At 38.4% G+C, this 25,532-nt stretch overlaps 1 protein-coding gene across 1 annotated transcript in view; it reads left to right on the top strand.

The window, feature by feature from the left end:
• The window catches only part of GABBR2 (gamma-aminobutyric acid type B receptor subunit 2), a 489,338-nt gene that overhangs the window by 174,647 nt on the left and 289,159 nt on the right, over positions 1 to 25,532 (top strand). Inside the window, exon 3 of the mRNA XM_075744642.1 lies at positions 13,660 to 13,830. Within this exon, the coding sequence (XP_075600757.1) occupies positions 13,660 to 13,830 (171 nt within the window). The remainder of the gene's footprint in view (positions 1 to 13,659; positions 13,831 to 25,532) is intronic.

Below are 25,532 nucleotides of genomic sequence, written 5' to 3'. Positions count from 1 at the left end.
CTGTAATACTCCTTTTGGAGTCGTTGCCTTCCCCTGCCTCCTCCTGACCAGCTCACTTCCAGCCACCTCATTAAATTGAGTTCTGCAGGCTCAGAACTTGAATAAATGCATGGTTTTACTGGCAGTGAGAGATAGAGGCTGTCAACATAGAAAAATTATGTATATTGATCTTTATGTGTAGTTTATGAGTTCTCAATAGCATCAATAAGTAATAGCATCATAATATCTGAATCATTACATCCTCTATGTGAATACAGAAAAAATCCTTTCCATCAGCAATGGGGCCATTACAATTTCATTTGATCAATAACTTGAAAAGAGACATCACTTTAACACAAAAGGACTTGAAACAGCTATGATTTGAATGACATCCTGACACACCAACATATTTCATAGCCAATGTAGGGAAGGAGAGTATAATACTTCCATATATTTTTCTTTTTTCTGGATTCACTAATTCAGAACATTTCCAAACCATATGTTTTTGAGGCTTTACTTTGTTTTTCTTTTTGGTTGTGGCTCCTACTGTCTCCAGGGAAACTTCATACCTATGGCGCACCATTTTGTGCAAAGAACAGTGAGAAAGCCTTCTACCCATCTGCCTCTCTTCCATCTTTAGCTGGTTGTCATAGGGGGGGATAATTGTGCCTGACTCTCAAATCAAAAATGGATTGCGTTTGGCCGTGGTATCTGTCCAGTATCCTCTTTCCCTCATTTTTGCCACACTGCTTCTGCAAAGCCATTCAGTTCAGTGTAGAAAGGGATGGGTTAAAGTTGTATTCCCTTGTCTTTGATTTAGTCCTGTAGAGTACATTTCCTGTTATATTTCAGTTGCGTTGCACTTTTTGGTAAAGCAGAACATGCAGAAAAATTATAACAGAGAGTGAGTGCTTAGCCCTGTTGCTGTTTGTGAGCGCTGCCGTGTCCTGCAGTGGTTGGGATATAGCGGGGGCGCGTAGCATTGGCCTAATCCAACAATAGCAGTGGAAGCTCGGCAGCAGACTTCATTTGGGCTTGTACGTATCGCAGGTCTGCCTGCAGCCTTAACCCTGGGAGTGTACATCCAAAAGCTTAAAAGGAGCAGGTACAAGTATACGGGCATTGTTTTGTTTGGCTATCGCTTGAGGTTTAGGGTAAATGAGCTTGCTAGTCATAGAGGGATGTTATATGAGGATGACATATAACGTGTTTCATGACACTACAAAAAATCAGTGGATCAAATGGCAAGTCTTATTCAACAAAGTAAACAATTGCTCCATAAGTTGCTTTGGGCTGTTTACGTAGATGTGGAAGTATTATGCTGTGATGAACGATGTGGTGAGGACAAGATTAAGAATATTTTGAGACACTTGACCTGAATCTTCAAGTACTTTTAAGATTGAGAGAAATTACAGTGAAAATTCAATTACCTTAAACTTTAGTGCTCTGGTATGAATTTTTCCAGACAGTGTACTTGAACATTTTGTGATATCTGTATTTATCTTTTAATATGATTTTTTTAAGAATTAGGGCACCAGCAATTTTACTAACCATTTAGTTTAAACTTTTAAAGAGATGAAATACCTAAATATCCTCAAGGGTTAAGAGGCCGAAGTGTCTTCTAGGTGCCTCCCTACTTCACATGCTGAAATATCTGTATAGATTGGAAAAATTGTATGGGATTCATCCGACCAAGTGCAGCGTAGGTGGCTGCATCTGATGCTGTCACTGTAGTCCCCCATTAGTGCCTACAGTAGTAAGAAGCAGATGCTTCTACGGGATGATCCATCTCACCTCAAGGTTTATCCCAGGCAAGTCAATACAAGTTACGATGTACCAATATAAATCACATCAAACTTGAAACTTTACACTGCTGTAAATATACTGCAAGGTAAAATTCTTCATGTAGACTTAAGGAAAGTCTTAGAAAGCATATGCTATCCTCTACTTACTCTTCTCTGAGGTCCAAGTGACCCAGGTATTTGGGTGGCTATAGACCTCTGAAGTTCCTTAGTTGAACATGTGGACTTGTAACTGTGCAGCTGGTTAGATGCTTGTGTTTGCATATGTCAGCCCCAGTACTCACAAAGCCAGGCTTTCAGCAAGTTATAAATAAAGCCAAGATTCCTCCTGTTCACTGCATCTGTCCACTGTGTCTGTCCATGTTTTGTTTTGGTTTGTTCATCTCTTTTTTTCCTGCAGTGTGTCTGTCTTTTTTTTCTGTTCTAAACAGCATCTCTTCTGTTCTCTCTTGTCATTTGTCCTCCTATCTCATGGTCTCTTATCCAGTTCTTGCGCTGTTGCTTATTTCCTGCAAGGGTTTCCTCCTTGCTTTTTATCTTCAGAGCCTTGTTTTGGAGTGGGTCAAGAGGTTGTATTCAAGCTGGCCGCCTTCTGATCACTCCTTATCTGTACTCTGGGACGTGCTTTTCTGCTCAGACTAATCTGAATCTCTCTACAAGGGGAAAATCAGGAGTCCAAGAAGCTGGACAATAAATACACTATTGCTATGGTAGAAACAACAGCTGGCGATTCCAGTAACTTAGGGATAGTAAGCTGGATGAATCTGATAATCAAATTAAGGAAAAAAAAAAAAAAAGAAAAAAAAGAAAAAAGAATGCCCTATTAACTTCTGGGACTTTCTGTGAACTTTGCTGTAAAGATATCATACACACATTAGGAAAACTACCTTCATTTTTACTACCGCTCAGAGTCACTTGTGGTTTAACTTCTCTTTTGTTACTGGGTAAGTGATCAAATATATCAGGAGTCTCAAATCTCAAAGACAGTTCTCTTGAGCAGATAAGTGTAAAGGTAAAAAAAACCCCAACCAACCAACCAACCCAAACTCATTTGCTCTTCATTTAACAAACTTAACTATTTAACACCAGAGAATTTCTGAATAACCTACTTGTAAAAAAGGCAGTGAATATAGTTAATCTTATGTTGGTTTTCACCCAGATGCACAATACATTAATACAGGTTATTAGTGCATCTCTTGATATGTATTCTTGACAAAGCTGACATTATTTTAACTGTGGGAGGTACTTCAAAATTCATAGTGAATGTATGTTAGCATGCAGAAAGTATAATTCCTCAGGAAAAGCCATTCAGAAAACCAATTTAATTTCTAAAATCTTTGGCTGAATATTATTTGGTTTATATTTTCTGATCTGGAGTCGCACTGATCACCTTTTCAAAGATGCTTTCCATTTGCCTGCTGTTTTTCCCATCAAGTGTTTGTTCCACGTAGAGGCAGTAAAAATACTAGATGTGCTCACACTTGGCAGGAATATGTCCAAGAGCAGTATTTGAAAAAGACCAAAGGAACTTAGCAGTACCCAAAATAATAGAAGCCAAAGTCAGTAAACTGTTAAAACAAAGTAGACAAAGCCATAGATATGCGGTTTAAAAAAAAAAAAAAGTCAAAAAAAGGAGCACAAATATGACAACAATTTGGTCAGAAATTTTGTATAAAAATAAATGGCAATTCGAAAAACATGGGATCACAAATGAGAGAGTTGAGAAGAGGTGAGTGACTTTAAAAAATACAACTTAATCACTGCACATGAGAAGTGAGTAATAAATAATGAATTACATGAGATTGAATTAGGAAAGATGATATTTAAACGAGCCTTCCAAAACTAATAAGCACTACCAAACTCTAATGCATGTACTGAGTTTTCATATATGAGTTCCTTCTCTCAAATCAATATAACTCTTGAAATATTTAAAATTAAACTATATTCTTAAGCACTTTCCTGGCTCCGTGACAAAGATCAAGCACAAAGATACTCCTTGCTTGCGAAAAATTAAGGCTGCATTGGGTTTAGTACTACATACGGATGTGGAGTGATTTCAGTTTTTATCTCACCTGGTTGGATGTAAGTTATGGAAAATATTGTAAAAAGAGCAGATTGACTATTTTCAGAAATAGATGGGACTGTAGTGAACAGTTTTATGGAGCAAGTGACAAAAAGATAACAAGGTCTAGAGAAAACATTGAGCTTTCAGCCTGCAGGAACTAGGATGATGGCAGCAACTAAGGGAAAATGGTTGAGAGATCTAATTGAAGTGTGCGTACTCTTAAATGGTGTAGATAATGTTAATGCTTTCTACCCAGCATGCATTCTAAGACCAGGGGCAAGTACTGTACTTAAAATCAAATGCAGACATAAAGAAACATTTATTAAATTAATAGGAACTGCTGAAGTCACCTGCAAGGCATAGGTATTGAGAAAAACACATTGAGGATTACTCAGGCAACAATTAGCTGATGTCCTGGAGGCACCGGCACCAAGAGGAAAGGCTCCTGCTTTCTTCCACTTCCTCAGTGACATTCGAGACGGGATTTTTGTTTCGTAACTGTACTCGGACCAAGACTATTTGCCATTTTTTATTTTATAAAAATAGATTTGAATGCCTCCTAAGATTTTTTTTTTTTACAGCAACTCATAGTTATAGATTAGAAACCCCAAAATACAGCTTTAAGCTGACAAGTAATGTTGTGATTTAGATTGTCTGAATATATCCGCATGAACATTTGATAGTTGCATATGTTACTAAAAGTTTTTGTACATGTAGCTTTCTATCTAGAGCATCTTGTTAAAATCTGTATTGACTGCAGATAAAGAAAACCGTAAAGTATGTGTGATCTTGCTTCTTTCTTAGAGGAGGATCAACGACACATTTGACATTTTAGTGTCAAATATAATCCTAATTGTGATTGGCATTTCCGCTGAAGGTTTTTAGAGGCAATGTAACCCAAGTTGCCCTTGCTGCTGGGCAAGCAGTACTTAATTTGCTGGCAACGTCTGTTGGCAAAGGAAGTTCCCTGATTTTTTATCAGTTTTTATTTCATCATCTCCCCTCCAGCAAACCCTTGATTTCTGTAGCATAACCCCTCTTTATCCGTTATTAGAGAAGGTGCAGTTCCAAGCGAATGCTGCCGGACTACTCTCTAAACACTTCTGGTGGTGTGTGACTGCAGCATGAAGCACTGAGATATCAGAAAAGTTACGGAGCTGAAAGAAAAGGCAAATTAGCCCAGGCAGAGTGCAGAATTAGTGCCGGGGTATTGGTCCCAGGACCTGATAAGGCATCTCTGAGCTGTGCTACTCCATGTAGAGCAAACAGCTTCTTTATGTATCACTACATTTCATAGTGAGGATGTCATCTGTTTTGGCTCCAAAAATCTGGGATTTCTTGCTTAGGTTTGAAACCAGAGAATGAAAAAATAAACAAACCACTAATTCATGACTTAGGGCAGTGCAGAAAACATTTTTTAAGGATTTCAGTAAATCGTGAGTTAACACAGTGTGCTTTATTTCTTCAGATGCCATACTTGCAGCAAAAGAAATAAAAACCCAAAAAGACAGAATTGGGACTGGATTAGGGTGTCCACTCCACAAAAGAACTGGGGAATTCTCATCTTCAATCTCAATAATGGTCCTTCTTCCTGTTTCTAACAGAGTGCAGGATTGATTTGCTCACAAGAACAAGACACCTCATGTTGCACAATTAAGGTATCTTTGTATTGGGGAAATTTTCACCTCCTTTACATTATTTAGAGGGGGGAGAATAATAAAACATATTTAAAATCCAAATGTAGACAGAACAGCTGTAGTTTTAACATGTGTTAGCTGGATGAAGTCTGACAAACAAATACTAATAAGAATGATAATAGTTTTGGGCAGCCAGCCAGGAACATGCTGTTGTGAATAGAACTGGAAAGATTTTTTTTAATTTTTTTTTAAAATAGGTTATGGCAATATAGCCTGTTTTATCAAAACTGAAATATTGTGCAAAATTGTGGTTTTCACTAAATTTTGAGGATAATCTGTTACAGACCAGAGACAAGCAAGCTGGGTAGCAAAACTACAAGTGTAGGAGACTGATTGATTTGGGATAAATAATAATGCTGTGACTGAAGCAGAGCAAGGATTTGAAGCTGAATTCTGGTATAATCCAGGCCAGTAGCCAAATGCTAAGCAACTGAGCCGGAGAGACAAAGATATACAACCCACTCTGACAATGCAGTTCCATTTATGAAAATGCTCAAAAGATTTTGTCTTTTATTCTGTTTGGAAATGAAATAAAATTTTTCAGAAACTTCTGCCATTTAATTTCAATGTTCTGGTCAACCTCCAGCTGTAAGCAAAACACCTGTGTTAGGTGTAAAAGATTTGGCCTAATATAGATCTGAAAATATTTTCTGGAGAGTTGAAAAAACAATTCATGATTGCCAGATTTATTCCTAGTACCTTTTTTTTTTTTTTCCCCCCGAGATCTGCTTCAAACTGTGATAGACCTTTTCAAATGATTGGTCAGAAGAAATATGGAAGGAAAAGGGGATTAGCATATTTTTTTTCCATTAATAGTGAAAGAATCAAGTAAAGCCAAATGCTGAATTTTGTCTTTTGGATGTGGTAATCTGAGATGCTTCTGCCTCATGTTCAGCTGGCTACCTACTGAAACACTGTATAAATCACAAAGTCTCTATCAATTTGACTGGTTGCACTGTTTACCATTGAACTGAAGGACGCTCTCCATAACTCCATGATATACTTCCTTGGCATGTCTCAGAAGTAAGGTGAATGTATGAGGTTTGTTAGGCAGTATTTATTAGAAGTTACAATGGATCCCATTACTTGGACTTGAATTTGATCTATAACTTCATTCTGCTCTGAACACTAACAACTCCTCTATTTTCTGTTCACTTAAAAGGTTGTTTAGGAATTCCTTTAACTTATATTTAAATGTAGACTGTGTGGTGTGAACAGGTGGGTGGAAGTTTTAATCCTCTACCCCGAGAAGCAGGTGAAGCAGTAATGTTAATGTCTAGATTGTTCTCATCTTTTTTTTTTTTTTTTTCCAGCAGATCTGCTACAATTTTTCAGCTAGTGTTTATCTTCTCCATCTGAAGATGGAGACAAAAATCTGAAGGCAAAATATCCCTCAGCTGAGGCTCAATTCAATCACTATTCTTCAACATAACCCACAGATTTTATGGGAGTAGCAAATTTTAACATCAAAAGACAAAACTTTATTGTCTGGTCTGACTTCTTGCATTCAGACATCTGCAGTTCCTACCGAGTCATGCTGGGAGTTGGTCAGTCCACCCAGGTGGGAAGCAAAGAGGACTGAATGCTCCATCCTCATGAGCCTATAGGCACACATCTTTCAGCTGAAGTACTTCTCATCTGGTTTTTATTTTATCTGAACCAGTTTCTATCCTCAAAAATATTGATTCATTCAGTAGCTAGAATTGCTTCCTGAAATGTCTCCAGAGCAGCATGCAGCTGAATATCAATCTTACTGTGATTGGATTAATTCACTGGAATGCCATCAGCGTGGAGGCGGGTGCCTTCCAACCTTGAGACCAGCTGGAAGTGCTTTTTCTGGAAACTCCCAGGTGCCAAAAGGCAGTCAGTGGAAGCAATTTCAGACACAGAATTAATGAAGGTAACGGCAGATGATATTGGGCAGGAGTATTTGGCAAAACATCTGATTTTAAAAGGAACAGTAGCTCTAATCAGATGTGTAATGTGTTATGGATGATGAATGGGATGTTCGTCCATGACATCCATTCTTATCCAATGTGTTTAATACAATGTGTATTTTTACGTTCCCACTTGGATGAGGCATCCTGCCCGTTTACCAGCTAGGGAGCCGTCATAGATATTCTCCCAGACTTCTATTTTGCTCTTGCAACTGTCATAATGAAAGCCCATACAGAGTTAACAGAACATTTTTTAATGATCGTTAGTTTTATTTGTTATAGCACTGAAGTTTGTCCAGTCCCATAAAAACTTCTGAATGTAAGTATGATGGAGTCTCCAGATCTTTCATTCAAGTAAATATTTAAGAGTATTTATGACTGGTAAAAATGTAGCTGATTTACCACTGCTGGAAAAGCATGATTTCTTGTTAATATTTTCTTCTTTAGACCTCCTCCTTTCTTCTTTCAACTTATGTTAGTGCATCACCTGCACTATTTGGGGATCAGGATTAGCGTACAGCTAGTAGGGAAGATTGCCACTTTGATTCCTAGGTCTGGTTCAGAACCAGCTCCTTTACTGTCTGTATATAGACACTCTTATCACCAGCAGCTGTGCAGGCAAATTGTCAAGAAACATTATCTTTGTTTCTTGGTCTTTAGTACTGTGTGTTGCTTTCACCTGCTTTGAAGATCTATGCAATGCCTCTGTCAGTGAGATTGCTGCATTTAGCTTCTTATGTTGGAGTATTTTCCAAATATATGGGTGTTTGCAACCATCTTTGCAATGTTATTTCCGCATACCTTTTCTCTAAGTCATCCATCAAAATTGATTTGACGATGCATTTTGTGCTTTGGGATGGGAAGGAGCAGCTTAATAGATCGCTATTTTTACTTTACGTGCTATCATGTGTTTCTTAAGGTTCTCTTTAATATTCTTCTTGATTTTATATCACTATTTTCTTATTCCAAGTACTGTTATTATATTAAAATTTAATCATAACTTGACTAGTGGTAAGATCACGTTCAGTTTGACTGCAATTCTGGGCAAGTTGGCTTGTATAGTAAGGTTACTATTAATCTTTAAATAGTGAATTAACATTTAACCTAAATCTTTATATTTTGTACATTTTAATATTTATTACAAAACATCAACACCGTTCAATTAAAAATGCAATTAATCATTGCGCTTCAATCTATTCTCTGTCTCTGGGCTAAGAGTATATTGTTTCACTCGTTACATGACATCATCTAATGCTGTCTCAAGAGTTGCAGCAGGCAAATCTTTTAACTCTTCATTATTCATTAGTTTCCATTCTGGTCCTTCTAGCTCCTGGGACCATCAAGTCATCACATGCCCACACTTGAGTATTATTATTGTTGGCACAGGCTTGTCAAAGCATTAGAGCTCTTGGCCAGGCACACAAAGGAATGGTGTGTGGTGTCACAAGTACGCATTGCTGCAAATCATCATCTTCCTGGGTGTCGTCCTTGTTATTTTCCTGTGACAAGATTCTGTATGTGCAATCCTGTACCATTGTAAGAGAATTTTCTATGGAGCTTTCGGACATTCTGCCTTCTTTTTGGAAGTAATGATTTGCATTTTCTTTTTTTGCAGAAAATATTGCTTCCTATCTAAGTATACATGACATGCAATCTTTAGATATGATGATAATAAATGTTATCACCGATTGATTGAATCAGCAGTTTATATCCTGTTTATAAATTTTGATTTATCACCGTAATTTAGCTTTCTAGAAAAGACTAGTTTTACAGCAATGGGTGCAGGTTTGAATCTCTAGGGATCATTAATAAAATACTTGTACAAGCCACAGTGCAGAAGCCTAGGAAAATTAAGCTAATCTCTCTGGTGCTCAATAAGCTAATTTTCCCCATTTACAAACATGAATGAGTTGTCTTAGCAGATGATGTTTTATTAAAGGGAGATTACCCTCTTACCTAAGGCATTTTTTTTTTTTTCTTTCTTTCTTTTTCCCCTCAGTGTATAATACTCCATGCACACAGCACATACCTGTGTTTGACAGCCTTCTCCTTGGGAGAGGCAAGTGGTGAGAGTGACACCTCATTCTCAATTTGGGATGGACAAATCCAGATGCTCTGGCACCTTCTGCCAGATGTCAGGGGCCTCCTTCCAGCTGCTGGGGAGTTTGTGGTGGGAGATGCTTCAGATCCTTTAGCCACTTCACGGGCCACTCTTTGCTTTATGAAGGGAGTGCAGTTTGCTGCCCTACTGACTTTGTGGATCTACAATAACTTTGCTAAGGGTTTATGTTATTAATTTAATTTAGCTAATGCAGTTCTTGTAAATAATGTGATTCCTAAATGGACCTGTTGCCTTAGATTAGGGTAACTGCTTACCCCAGGGATAGATCTGTGCTTTTATTTTTCCAAGACTTCTGTATATTATTACAGTGACAAAATTTAAACATAAATGCTTCCTAGAGATAATAAAACAACCAAACACCAGAAGACCGATTGCCGTTTCTGGCAGCTTCCCTTCCCTCGGCATTTCTTAGGACTGCAGAGTGGCTTCAGCCTTCCAGCTTCCAACCTCTGGACTTCTATATAGAATATATACACTGTATATAGTATTTCCTTTTCTAATTTTGTTTCAGCTCTGTAATATCCATCCTCTCTTACATAACTCCTAGTCTTTCCCATTAATTTCACTAGTGTTGCATCCTATTTTCTTGAACAAATGCTAGAGCTAGATGCATCTTGCCATTCCCGCTTCTGTACTGACTTTTTTAAAGGGAATGCACTGTTGCTTCCCTAAAATGGGAACATGCTTGCTGTGACTTGAAAGCATTTTGGATTGATGTTCTTGCTTTAATCTGCCACACCTCATTTCAGCTTAATATATGGTTATAAGCTAGCTTTTATTCCCCTTCTGCAGAATTGTTCCTATCTCCACTTTGTTTTAACACTCTATTTAGTGTTGATCACAACCCTTCCATGGAACTGTATGGATTTTTAACAAAATTAATGTGTTCCTGTTTCAAAAAGTATCATATTTCTGGAGAAAAATTAATTTATTAAAATGTGTGCCTGACCTCAACACCGCCCTAATAAAATTCTTCTATATATTTTTCAGTTTTTCAGCAAAGCCCACCAGTTCAAATTCCTTGACCTGGCCATCTCTCATATTAGGCTGAAGTATTTTTCATAATAGTTGTGTAACATTGTCTCTTCTCTCTTCTCCTTTCCTCTCTATTGTCAAATTCTACTTTCACTCTCGGTGTGAACCCAAAGAAATTTCCTTGGCTTGTATGGAATAATGTTTGGTTGGGTTCTTTTAAATCTGAAAGTAAAATCTGTCTCACTGGCTTTTTCAATTTTCCAGCCTTTTTTTTTTTTCCCTAAGTACAGAAAAAGTCCTACATTTTATGGCCACAAAACTCTTTACCATAGGATACTCTTTTACACACGTAGTGCTATAGGGTCCTTTCTGCATCTTCTTTAATGTTTTGGTTTTCTATTTCACACCAGTTCCTGAATTCTTTTGCTTTGGACCCATTCCAAAACTGTTATTTGTTGTTTCTTTTCTACTCACAGGGTGAGATAAAGCCATTAGCTGCGTTCCTGCTCTGCTTCTCCATTCAAGCACAACTGCTTGACTCACTCTTGAGCCAGCTGTATATTTTTATTTTTAAAAAAGTAAAATCTGCATTACTACAAATCTGAGTCTAGGCGTACTGCAAAATGTCAGGATGACCTACAGTGTTACAATTACACTGGTGTAGTTAAGTCTCACTAAATAAATCTGTTTTCCAGGTACTCAGATCACAAGCTTGAAATCTGGGCTCTGAGGAAGTTGGTGGAAGCTTTGGCACTAACTTCAGTGGGGTTGGGACTTTGTCTGAAATACCAGCTTGCAGTCAGTCACCCTTTACGGACCTCCCTTGTTAGCTGTGATTTTGCTCCCGCATGGTCTGTGGGGTATATGTCAGGGAGAACGCCATGATAAGCTAAACAGTGTAGAAGTAAATCGACTTCAGGTGATGTACTTGAAAGTCCTTTTACACTGATTCCTTTCATACTGACTCCCGACTTGAATGACTTCTAGAGTATTAACATTATTGTTTTTCTTTAACACGTGTAGACAAAATGCTCACAGCTATAGAGGCTCCTCATTACTAACGCTTTTTGTCCTTTTGATCAGAAAAATTTGCCATTCAGTCTGTGAACCTGAGTTAGGTGAACCTTGCCAATGTTGCTCGTCACTACTGTTACTTCAGCGGTGCTTTACTTCTTTTTCTAAAGGATCAATCAAATTACATTCGATCCAAAACCATAATAACTTGAAAAGCAAGTCCTTTGCACTCACCAGGCTGCAAGCAGACAGGCTGCTGAGAGGCATTCCTCTTCATGCTGGATTTCTAAATTCAAATTTTCTCTCTTTTTCAGTCAGAGAAGGTGACTTATTAGGAAATAAGGAAATAAGGTCCTTATTTCCACTTTCATTGTGCAGTGGATGCGTGATGTTTACCATTACAAGGCTAGACAGAAAAGCTGGTTAGATCTACCTGGCAGACCTTCATTCTTTTTCCCTTGAAATCAGCTCTTCGCAAACTCACTGCTGATTGCTAAATGTTACAAAGTTCTAAGGGAGCCAAACGATATTGTTTTGGAAAATCAAGACCTCAATATCACAGTACCTCATAGTGTATTTTTTTTTAAATAAAAATATAATAAAAGAGCACTTGCTATATTAAAAATATTTTACCTTAGACTTACATGGCATTAGAAGGTCTTTAAAATCCCTTCTAGCTAATGATTGGTGAAGAGAAAATATCTTCTCTTTTTGAGCGGTAGAGTGTAAACTGTCCAGTTATACATACTTCAAGTTGTTTGGATTTCAGGGCTTTTAATTAATTTAATTAAGGAAAATAAACTATATTGATGCTTAGGAGGTTATAACAATGCAATATGTTCTTTGTGTGTCTAAAATCAGAGAATGAGTCCTGTCTCTGCCAGGATAAATCTAAATTTTATAAACATGAAGAAAAAGTTAGATTTCAGATTAAATTTGTCTATTCTGCATTTCAAAAGAGGGTTTCTAGCCCAAATATACTGAATACTTGATTGAAGAAAGTGTAAACTTAATACCGTGGTTGGATATACTTATATAGGCTTGAATTCACCTACACTTCCTGACTGTTTATCAAGTTTGAAAGACTTAAAATAAGTGTATTAGGGTGATTATTTTTCAACAGTCAAACCAATTTGCATTACATCGATACTTTAAAAAATCCTCAACTGCTATGCATGGCTGAAAAAAAAGCTTGAGAAACACATTCCTAGCAACCTAAAAAATACTAGGGGAAGTAATCACAAGTACCTTTGGATTGGGAGCATTTTCAGAAAATGAATATGCAGGCATTTCCTTCATAAGACTGCCTGAAAATCATTCACAAAAATATAGAATTTGACTTGGGCAGAAGAATTCAGTGTTTTCTGATTTATTTTTTTTTTTTGGTGTGTTAACAGGTTTCCTCTTTTCTTTCATTATAAGCACTCTCAAACCATGTACAAATTCTGGTGTTTTCAGATGTGTAGAATTAGCCACTGAGTCCCCTTTGATAACACAGATCACAAGGGGCTGCTTCAGTGGAAGAAACTGGGAGCCAGGTAAACTTCTGAGCTGCAGCCTTGGCTGCCATAATTATTCTCTCTGCTTCTGGTACCTTTCCTATTACCTGAAGTTAGGAAGAGGTGCTACTAGAGGTTCACCCTCTAATTCAGAGATATATAAAAGTTTGAGAATATTCCCTGAGAACAATTCTCAACTTTTATGAAGAGAATGTAGAAGGAATTTGATGGGGAATTCATCATAGAGATTTACTTAGAGCTTCTTGCTCTGTGCAATGTGTAAGATGCATGATTCCAAACAGAGGATTTTACACCACTGACTGTGAAGATTCAGTTGTTTAATTTTGCAGCAGGTGGTTTACAGAACTAAGGTATTTTAAAAATCGCTTTTTTACTAAATGAGTAAATGGTGCTGGTAGGATTTCCAAGCTGTATGATGATGAAAATCCTCTACATGACTGCAGTGGGTGGTTTGTGTCTTGTTGCACTGAGAAGAGCAAAGTTTTTCTTTTGGCTGCTAGATGACTTATGGTGACTTTCATTTTTTTTTGTTGTTTGATTTTTTTCAGCTCTCATTTGCAGCGACAACCCCAGAGCTGGCTGATAAGAAAAAATACCCTTATTTCTTCCGGACAGTGCCATCTGATAATGCAGTGAATCCAGCAATTTTGAAGTTACTCAAATATTATCAGTGGAAGAGAGTAGGAACTTTAACCCAGGATGTACAAAGGTTCTCTGAGGTAAGATTTGCATAATTTTGAGTACACAAAGACAGCTACAAATATTAGACTTCCAAGGAGCTAGTTCCTCCATTAGTAGCAATTACGTAAAAAGAAATAGACCTACTGTTTCAGTCTTGTTTGGCTTTGTCTTGCTAGGTCACATTTGCTGCACTGAATAAAGTTAACTCCCTTCTGGGGTTATTTGACTGTCTGTAGTAAAAGCTACCCATGCTTTCCCTTGACTCTTTTTTTGCACTGAGCTCATTGCACACAAGTGCAAAAAAAATCACTTTTTTTTTTTTTTTTTGCAAAGGTTCCTTTATATTGTTTGACTTGCCACAGTGTATGATTTTTGAAGAAAGCTTGTATCCTGACATTGGTTCACTTAAAAGAGAGACTAAATCTAATTTCATTGTGTTCCTTTCGTGCTCTGATTTATTATAAGCATCAGTCTGATCAGTCTGAACATTGAGAGACAAAATCTGCTAAGTTTTGTGGCTGAAAATATTGGAGGAGCTTACTGAGACAGAAATGACTGAAGCCTCAGAACTGATCAGATCATGTACTATGCACCCTCCAAAATGTTCTGAGTTTCACCCTGAGAAACATTTTGGTTGTAGAAATTGCAGTAAAGTATGGGCCAAGTGCCTTAAGCATGGTTTTAACAGTAGAGTAGTTAAAAGAAAACATCATGTAAGTAATCAGAGCAAGACAAGGGAAAGAGTTGGCCCATTAATTGACAGAGAGGTAAAACTAATAGAGGCATGCCAGTTTCATGGTGGGGTTTTTTTTTTCCTTCCTCAGCATTCATTAAAAAAAGGGCTGACCATGTTCTGAAGACTAGCATAATTAAAACTAGTGAAGAGGGTTTAAGAACAAGTTAGAGTCTGCGTAGATGAGTCAGATATTTTCAAATTGTCTGGCACAATTAATTCACTATGGAGTACTTAAGAGATCTTAGAACGTTCCCTTATGAGCTTTGAGAATTAAAGGATAAAAAGCGAATTGTAGGGGAAGGGAAGAAACTTTTGTGTCTCTCTTTCCAAAAAACACATAGACACCCAGGGAATTCTAGACCAGTCAGGCTAAATTTAATTCCTAGAAAGGCACTTGAGCAGATAATCTTTTTGGAATCACCCAGAAGATAAAAAGATGCTAAACAATGGCCAAAATAGATTTGTCAAGAATAAATAATTGTAAAGCAATCTAATTTCCCTCTCTGACAAGATAACAAGTCTGGAGGAGATGGAGTAGGTGATAAGTGTGATGTTTTATGTCTTATAAAAATATTAAAGGTGTTCCTAAAGAAACATACGGAAACTTGATCTTGAGGAAGATACTATAAGAGCAATCTCTAACCAATATTCCTGCCAAGAAAGGTTAATTGACATCAGATCAGCATTTTTAAAACAAATGCTGAAGCAAAAAGTCATCAAAAAGTATGATATGTTTTATCTTTCTCTGGCTTGGAATTAAAATTTCACAGAGTAGTTATCAGTGGTTCACTGTCAAACAAGAAGGATGGGATTCTGTCAAGTGGTTTTCTCTAGAAAGATAAGGTTTTCTCTAGATAGTGGGATAGAGAAAATGTTTATTAAATCTGCAGTTGATACCTACTTGAGAAAAGCTGCAAGCACTTTGCAGAGGACAGGATTAGGTTTGAGAATGATCTTGACAAGTAGAGAAAGGTTTTAATAGAAATATTATGTAAGTGAAAAAGTCCAAAACAGCTATCTAGGCAGAAGATCTCTGAAGAAAGATACAGGAAGCACTGCAACGAACCACAAACTGGGTGTCAAGAAGGTCAAACTGTTTGACCTACTGTGAAAAATAGAAAGGAAGCAAACAGCTCTCATGTCACTACCCCTGATGTAATGCAATATTGATACTTAAGACACAGAGTAAACTTCAACACTACTTAATGCTCGTTAGATGTAAGTTGGATCAGGTCTAATATCATCTTCAAGAAGGAAGTAGGTCAGAGACATCTATAAAAAAGTTCAGTAATTTAGAAACATGTTTTATGAGAAAGATTAAAAGTGGAAAACAGTGGAATAAACTGGGTAGGTTGTTGAACCTTCATCCTGTAGGGTTTGTTAAGATAAGACTAAACAAACACAACATAGGGATTCTTGGACTTCCTTTGGAAGAGAGGGATGGACTTCATGTCTGTCAGAGTCACTTAAGAAATGTTAAAACTGCAGCTTTCAAGGCTTTACTAGAGTGCTGGACTTGACTTCAAAGTCTTTCCATTCCTCTTGAAAGGTAAGCAACAATTTTCTGTGTCAGACTGCAAACTCAGTTTAGTGTGATTCATTAAAGCCTTCAGGTAATGCAAGATCCAGTTAAAGCTTCCTTAAATTCAGGTGATTTTTGTAGAGAATGTTGAGTCCTGAGTCTTTGACATTATTAGAGCTCCATCCTTCCTTTTGCAGCTCCATGTAGAGTTTCTCCTTTCCCTGTGCAGACAGTGAAAGCATAGGAAAAACTGGAGGAAATAATTAATTGGCTGCCCGGGAGCAGTGAGGGATGGGAGCCACCAGCAGCAGAGGGGGACAACATGTGATGGCCGGGCAGAGCCCAGGCCCACTGCAAGGGAGTAGGGCAGGCCCAGAGGTCAAGGCCAGGCTCAGCCAAGGGTGCAAGACCGTCAGGCGAGTAAGTCCATGGCGATGTGGCAGGTCCAAGGCCAAGCTGGAAAGTCAATCCACAGGTCAGGGTCAGGTCTAGTGATTGCTGGGCAGGTCCATGACAGAGACTGAAGACACAAGACTAATGATGTGGGTGGAGGTCCCAGAGGAGGGACCATTAAGGCCTGTTAGTGACCTCCACGTGCTGGTACAAGTCTATATATCCACTGAGACCATAATTTTCCCTCTAAAGGAACATCAGGCTAAACTACCCAAGTACTGTTTAAACTATTAATTTTCCTAACATTTTTTGAAAGTGAAAAAATTGTTGAATAGCATCTAAAACTTATCTCTCTGTTGTAAAATCTCACTGAGTTTAGGATGTGATTCTTCTGTGCTGAAAATGCATTACAAGCCACTAGACCAGAAGTAACTGAATGTCATCTCTGTTTACTCTCATATAAAATAAAATAAGCAGAAATAAATTAATGGGGTCTTTAAAGAAGCCTGTGTAGTAACTCAGATGGTTTTACTCTTAGCAGCAAGAGAGCGCAATGCTCTCTCCCATTTTTCCATCTCCCAGAAAGACTGTATCAGTTTGACAAGTCTTTCTTTTCTTTTTTTTTTTTTATGCAGAACAATTTGCATATCTATCTCAATTTCCTCCAGTTGTCCTTCCACCTAAACACATGTGGGGATAGATATTGCCTTCTTGTCCATGTTATATAGAGAAGACTTCATACCCATATAGTTTAGTCAACAGGAACCCTAATTGTATCTCTTCAGCTGCCATCTAACTTCAGGGTTTTTTTGGCTGTCCTTTTTTTCTTTAGCTGGATCACTGTCTCCTGTCTCTTTGCAATTTGTACTATGATCTTATATCCCAATAATTAAAGTTCACGTACTTGTCCACAAGTGAGCTTCCCCTGAAAGTCATAAACCTGTTTTCTGGTTTACCTTGCCTTGTAATGAGGCAGTTTTCTCAATCACTTAGATTATCAGTCCTACTCCAATTTATCTCTGGAGGCCAAAATTACAGAGGGTCTTTTGCTCCTCTGGGAACCCTTGCTGCAGAGACTTTGCATTTCCTTTTACTTGGTGGAAAAACTTCTCTTTCTTATAAACACATTACATCTTCCTTATTCTCCAAGTGACATACAGAGAAAAAAGGTAGGTAGAGCGAGTGGAGAAGCTTATGCTAGCATGCTTTCAAGTTCTTGAAGCACACGGGCGATATCTATATATCTGATACTGCTAGCATGGCTTGAGGCTCCCTTTCTTGGCGTTGCTTGGATCCCAAGGATTATGACTTTTCAAGTGACCTGAATTCTATGGTTGCTAGTAGCACAGCTCACTATTAGTATCCTTTGTAAGTTATTTAGGTCTGTTTGTACAACTAGAAATGTCTCTTCCATTGGATTAATGTTTAAATTGAATAAGTCATCTTGGTATAAGGGTAATGTACAAACGTTATCAGTTCTGTTACTTAACTAGGACAAGCTCATATCCGTTGTGCTTCTGTGTCCTAGATTTTGTGGATTGCTGCCTTGTTCTCGTCCTCTGAGAGAAGATTCTGTTTCAGAAGTTAATAATTCTATTGCAAAGGTATATAAATGAGGTTACAAAATAATTTCAAGATTTTCAGCTATAAGTGTTTGTTATGGCATATAATCATAGGATAATGTAGATTGGAAGAGACCTCAGTAGGTTGTCTGGTCCAACCTGCTGCTGAAAGCAAGGCTAACTTTAGCGTTTATCATCCCGGAAGAATTGCAGCTGTTGGGTACACAGTTCTCAGAAAAGTCGTGACTGTGTCCTCTTTCCAATTCCCAAGTGAGCTTTCAGCTGATTGGAGATTATGCAGCAATTGGTACCTCCAGTTTTGCTCCTGTCTAGCACTACCTGATTGGAATTGTATTTTGAATTAGGCAAACCAGGTGATACTACTGTGGTCTGTCTTTGCTCTGTTTCATGTTTCGGTGGAAAGAGTCATGAGAATGAAGTCATACTTAACTATCAACAACTGAAAACTGTTGGGACCCACCAGTTGGAGAACATGTAAAGGCTTCAGAATATGACTGTGAAACAGAAAAATGTGTAATCACGTACTGGTTTTCACATAATGCTGTATTTGCTAACCAGCAATTCTAGTTTACCTTACTACTTCAGAATTTTACTGTTCTTCCCTGCATATAGCTCATTTTATTCGTACACATTATTTGGTTCATAGTATGTTTCAAATGGAAAGTTAGCACTTCATTGCACTTGTACACTAAGAGGGATTCTGGCTTCCTTGTTTTGTGTTAGGAGACTTTCTCTAGACTGGCTTCAGTTGTTTCTTTTTGCTCCCCTGTCCTGTTAAAATTCAGTGAAACTGCATTTTAACTTCACATTTGGGGGCATATTCATGATATCTGTAGATTTTTTAAAATGTATATTTCCCTCCCACTGAGTAGCATGCCTGGGATTGTTTTGAAAACAAGTTAAATTCTGATCATCTCAAGTGACTCTTTGTTTTTCTGTATTTCTTAACAGTCATCTGTTTATGTGATTTCTCTGCTTCTTCCTGGAAATATTGAGAACTCCTAATGTAATTTTGTCAGTGTAGGTGGCATTTCAAAAAGACAGAAGAAATGAGAAGTGTGCAGTAAGCTAATGAAATAGATTAACAATGTGAAAAATAAAAGATAAAATATCTTCTCTTGTGACTCTATCACATTCTTCATTGGGTTTAATAACCTAAAAATACCTTGGTGACAAATACTAAAGAGAAACAGCCCTTGTAAGTGGACAAAATAGCACTTTTTTTTTTGCTGCCATGGTTAACACTCAGGTTTTCTTAAGGTTGTGCTGCATTTTCTACATCTGCTTCAAAAATCAGAAGGTTGTTAGGGTCCATTTTACCTAAATTGAAAGCATTTAGCATCTATAAATTCCTATTCTCATCCCAGAAAATGCAATACGGGAAAACAGAAAAAAAGAAAATTGCTCCAAAGAAAAGCAGCTAGTTAACAAGCCTTCTCAAAGTAGTATTTATCTATTCCTGTAGAGAAAGCAGAATGGAAGCCTTATTAATCTAGAAGTTTATTTATTGTAGCCTTGGTCTGTCACTGTGGAGTCTGCAAACTAGGGTCTGAGTTAGTGGTCAGTTCTGATAAGAATTCATTGGATAAACAGATGCAGTGAGAGAGTTATTGAGGGGCTCAGAGGGATTAGTCATGGAAAAGAAATGAGAGATCTGGTGACCTTTCAAATTTCAGCCAGAAAACAAGCTTGAGACACCAGGTTTTGATGGCTGTAGGTATACATTGTGCAGACTTCAAGGTGTGATTACACTCTTTGACTTCTCAGGCTTGGTGTGATGGGTTGACCCTGGCTGAGGGCCAGGTGCCCACCAGAGCTGCTCTATCACTCCCCTCCTTCATTAGACAGGGGAGAAAAAGTACAAGGAAAAAAAACAACTTACGGGTCGAGATAAGGACAGGGAGAGATCATTCACTAATTATCATCACGAGCAAAACAGACCGAACTTAGAGAGGGAATTCATCTTATTTATTACTAAGCAAAACAGAGTAGAGGAATGAGAAATAAAACCAAATCTTAAAAACACCTCCCCCCACCCCTCCCATCTTCCCGGGCTCAACTTCACTCCTGGCTTCAACCTCCGCCCCCGCCAGCGGCACAGGGGGACGGGGAGTGGGGGTTACGGTCAGTTCATCACGCGGTGTTTCTGCCGCTGCTTCATCCTCAGGGGGAGGACTCCTCTCATCATTCCCCTGCTCCAGCGTGGGGTCCCTCTCACGGGAGACAGTCCTTCACGACCTTCTCCAACGTGAGTCCTTCCCACGGGCTACAGTCCTTCATGAACTGCTCCAGTGTGAGTCTCTCCCACGGGGTGCAGACCTTCAGGAGCAAACTGCTCCAGCGTGGGTCCCCCACGGGGTCACAAGTCCTGTCAGCAAACCTGCTCCAGCATGGGCTCCTCTCTCCACGGATCCACAGGTCCTGCCAGGAGCTTGCTCCAGCGCAGGCTTCCCATGGGGCCACAGCCTCCTTCAGGTGTCTCCACCTGCTCCAGTGTGGGGTCCTCCATGGGCTGCAGGTGGAATCGCTACACCCCCTCATCCTTCCTCCATGGGCTGCAGGGGGACAGCCTGCTTCACCATGGTCTTCACCATGGGCTGCAGGGGAATCTTGCTCTGGTGCCTGGAGCACCTCCTCCCCCTCCTTCTGCACTGACCTTGGTGTCTGCAGATGTTCTTACATCTTCTCACTCCTCTCTCTGGCTGCAAAAGCGCTCTCTAACTGTTTTTTTTCTCTTTCTTAAATATGTTATCACAGAGGCGCTGATTGGCTTGGCCTTGGCCAGCGGCGGGTCCGTCTTGGAGCCGGCTGGCATTGGCTCTATCAGACACAGGGGAAGCTTCTAGCAGCTTCTCACAGAAGCCACCCCTGTAGCCCCCCCGCTACCAAAACCTTGCCACGCAAAACCAACACACTTGGCTTCTAAGGAAAGACAGAAGAGCAGAGATTGCCACTCTCCATCACAGTTGCCAAGAGGTTTTAGGGCAGCAAGAAAAATATTACTTTTTCTCCAAGAATGAGCTTGGAAGCATCAAATTTACCAGATAACAGCAATGTTTAAGTTGGAAGCTCTGAATAGTACCCATTGATTTCATTCTAGAAGGAGCCCTGTACCTTCAACTTTGAGAGCAGAAAAGTAGAAAAAAGAGGCAGAAGGTAAGAGATGTGAGACACAGAAGGCAATCAAAGAGAAATATGGGAAAAGGCATGCAGAGCAGGAAAACCGAGACGTTATAACTGCCATTGTTTAACTGTAGAACTTTTCAAAGTATCTCTTCCTAATGTTTCTTCTTTTTTCAAGGTGTCTTGTCTTCCTCCTGTATTCTATCCATCTTTTTGTTTGTTTTCTGCATCATTTCATTCTTTCCACAAAGCCTTTCGGATTCCTTTTACTGGTTCACATTTTTGTCCCTAAAGGAAGTGAAAAGATCTCAGTCTGCTATGTCTTTCCTTCCCTAGTTCCACTCAGGAATTTCTCCCATCTCCATGTGCTCAGCTGTTTTTGAGGAAGGAGCAATCTTATCCTAACATAGGTTACTATAATTAGGACAAAAGAAACAGATAACTTCTGCCTAGTATTCAATATATCAAAGATGACTGGAAATAAAATAAGTTGTTAGGCCTTCTTTGGAGTACTAATATGAAGTTTTTGAGGAAAAAGTTGTCATTTTTTTCATTGTTACTGGACAGTTACTGGCTGTGTTTGGAGAATGCTTGAGATGCCTTGATATGGCCTTAAATATTCTTTAAGCATTTGTTGAAAATATATACTGCATAAAACAAAGACTTTTTAATTTTTTCTTTCACTGGCTTAAAAAGAAAAGCAAAAGCAAAATGTCACCAAGCTTGGATGTATACCTTGAAAGCTGTGAACTACTGATGTAAAAATGCTAGCAAAACTAAGTCTGCATTTAAGCCAACTTCACACATTATGAAGAAATGAGGTTTTGTTTGTTTGCTTGGCTTTTTCCTTTGCAATGTATTTTAGGTTCCTGATCTCAAGAAGCCCCAATATTCTTTTCCCAAAGATAGTTTCAATGAGTTCGATAAACAGAAATGTGGAGATTCTGTCCTCGTTGTGGTTTCTAAATTGTCCTGCAAAGCAGAAGTACAGGCACAGATGTGCCTGAGATCTTCCTTCATATTGCCCTATTCCTGGTTCATGCCTGATTTCTACAGCAAAATCTTAGGAACAACTTCAAGTTCTCTTGAGCTTATGAAGAAGAATGAGTTCCCCTGTTCTGTCTTATAATTATTTGTTCCTATAATTCAAGTTGATACATGAAGATCTTCACAAACAGGCAGTCTCTGAGAGTGACTTCTGCTTATATCACAGGATGCTATTCATATAAATGGGAAACTGTATCTTCACTGGTGTATAAGTGGCTTAAGGGGGGAGAATCACTGCAGTAATTTAAAATGGAAAAGACCGAGACATTTCTTTCAGCAAGAAATTTCAGAATCTGAAGGGAAGATATTTAGGCATATAAAATATAGGTGGTGACTGGCTGAAATTTTCTGAAGGGCATGCATAAGTTTCTTTTTGGCCTTTTGTGCAAAGGACATGCTAGGAAACTTTTTTTTTCTTATGGCAGTAGTATTTTATCCAATATTTTTCACGTTTTCTTCTGTTTCCTAATACATTTTTAAAATTTTTTTTAGCTTCCAAAAACAGAAAAAAAGAAAAGAGGTTAGAACATCACCTGGCAGAGAATTAGAGCTATGCAGTGGTATTACATGTTTGTGCCATCCTGCACTGATGATTCACACTCCACTGTCACCTTAAGAGGCCGCAGGGTTCCCATGAACTGAATAAGTCCTTATCAAACTTACTTCAGGTGTCTTGAACAAAACCAAAACAAACTTAAATTTTTTTTTAGAGACTGGTCACCACTCCTTCATGTTTAAACCTTATATTGTGCATGTGTGATGGATTGGTATTTGCAACACAAGATAAAGGAATATAATGATCAGTACCGTCTATACATCTAATGTCTCGTGGCTGAGAAACTCCTTATAGTTAATTTTCCTGATTGATCTGATATAAAAATCATCACTTTATCTGAAACCAAGACTAATCCAGACTCAAAGAAAAAAATTCCCATTTACATTATATTGAAAAAATGTTCCAAGACAATGCTTATTGTAACAGATGTTAGCATTGCACATTGAAATTTTATTGCTTATACCACAGCATTGTCCTGGTTCTGTTTTGGGTTTTGCTATGCTTTGGTACTTGTTTTTCAGAAAATGATAATACAAGGATGAAATTTGATTCTAAACAGTGATTTAACTTGCAAGCATTCCCCACACACAATAGTTTTGATTGGGTATCTAATTATCTTCCATTCATCAGGCAATTGCAGGATATTTTCAAATTAAAATTGATGGTGCAGTGATAAAATTTAGAAGTGGGCACAGTTGTGCACATGATGTAGACGAGTAGTAGGAAAATGTGATATTGTCCAAATCAGAAGAGAATATCACTTCACTGAAAATAATTTCTGAAAAAGTTTACCAAATTCAGTCTTGATAGCTAAGGGGTTAAAGTAAATTCCTGGAAAAGTCATGGAATGTCTTTTGGAATGATGAACATTGCTAGAAGAGTAAGTAATTAACAGAATCCATTCCCTGTGAAAGGTAATCTGCAAGCATTGGAGTCAAGCAGCTGTTAAACTGCTTGAAGTTAGCACGTGCAGGGCTGGGGCCATTACTTAAGTTCGATTTAAAAAATATAAGGAGACTGGAACCTTTGCAGGGCGAGAGAAAAGGGTTTAAGAAAAGACATCACAGTCATCCCTCTTGGACTGCAAATCTAGAAATGTAAGAGAACATATGTAGTGTTACACAGTCACAATTCTGCCCTCTTTTCATGTTATTAATTAACTCTGTAGAAAAGAAGAAAAGGATCTAAGATGAGGATTAATACTACTCTTCTAAGATTTTTTTGCATATTCTCAGTCTTCCCCAAAACATGTATCTGCCCTGTCATTAACGCAATGCTATTCATCCTCTGATTATCTTTGCTACAGTGTTGCACTGGGGATCTTGAGTGAACTGGTGATGTGGACCTCTCTGTAGCATATGGCTTAGGCAGGCAGTCTCCCAGAGAAATAAGAACGTAAGCTGTTAACATCTGGCCAGTCTTTGTTCATTTGTCTGGAGCAGGCAGATTGAGCTGCATATAGTTTGGCTTTCAGTGCAGTTTCATGTTTTATGTACTCACCTTTAACTGCAGGCTGCTGGTGAAAGGGGCAGTCCTCTTTTCCCCTACAAGTTTCTGCCTTCTCTGTTGCACTTGATCTTAGCAGTCATTCTATGTGCCATGGAATCATGACCTCATCTGTCCAAAGCTAATCTTCCATTTGCGGAGTGACTCAGGCTCTGTGGTTGTAACTTTCCCTGCAGTTCTCATGTCCTTTGGAAAAGTGGGAGCTTAACTTTCATGGAAACTTATTGGACATCACTCAGAATGAAGATTTTGTATGGTGGGAGCGTGAAAGCCAGTGTGAATACTTTATTTTTTGGTTTTGAGACGTTTGTTTACCTCCAAGAGGAAGTGGGGCGCATAGCAGATCTAGGCATTTCTGCTTGCCAGGACAGAGTGCTTCCACGATGAATTTCCTTTGGTCTTTGCAAAAATAATGACCATACAATCAAAATGAAACAGGGAGAAGCTGTCAAAGTTACAGTGGGACTTCTAGAGGTTTTGAACACTCCTGAAGTTCTAGATTTAGCGTGGTTCTTCTGGGTCCTAGTAAGTATTTAGATTCCTTGAGAGTATGTGAAGGTCATAGAATTACAATATAGGAAATGGGGAGAAAGCAGAAAGATAGAACCTTAGCCTAGGTTTGTTCCTCTTCATAGGAAATGGTCTGCTCACATTCAGCTACAGAGTAGGGGGGCATTTGTAGGTGAGAAGTGTCCTACATGGTTAAACAGAATGTCTTTTATCTGAGTAAGAAAGTGTCTTTGAGAGATGTGACCTAGGAAGTTTGATGACATTCCTCATTACCACCCATTTTGTTAAGAATTTTTATTTGCCACTGGCATATTCTGAGCTTGTTTGCTCCTAGTGACTCGTGCTAGGCTAATAGTGTACATGAAAATCACTTTCTAAACACTTCCGTAGCTTGGAAAACAGTTCCAAGTTGTGGCTGACAAAAATCAACCTTGTCACAGATCAGTAAAATAGTTTGAGCTACTGACCTCCATTTAGAAATGCAGGACACATCAAATCTTGTGCCTTAGGTCTTGTACCAAAACCAACTTCAAATTGACATCACAAATCTAATTCCAAGTTCCAGAAAACCATTATTTTCCAAGCCAGTTTAGACATACGGATGGATTATAGGAGCATTCTGAAACCTAAACTATTACTCTAAAGTACAAGGTATGTCTTTAAATCTCAGTTAGCTGTATCTGAAGATGTCCAGTATCTGTTTGAGGTGATTATATGTGGGACATCAGTAATGTTTGTAGTGTTTTAGGAGTCCACAGAATTTT

The sequence above is a fragment of the Balearica regulorum genome, chromosome 2, assembly GCF_011004875.1.
Source record: "Balearica regulorum gibbericeps isolate bBalReg1 chromosome 2, bBalReg1.pri, whole genome shotgun sequence".
In the NCBI taxonomy this organism is placed as follows: Eukaryota; Metazoa; Chordata; class Aves; order Gruiformes; family Gruidae; genus Balearica; species Balearica regulorum.
Note: the sequence above shows the minus strand (reverse complement) of the source record. Positions and strands in the feature narration are given on the sequence as shown.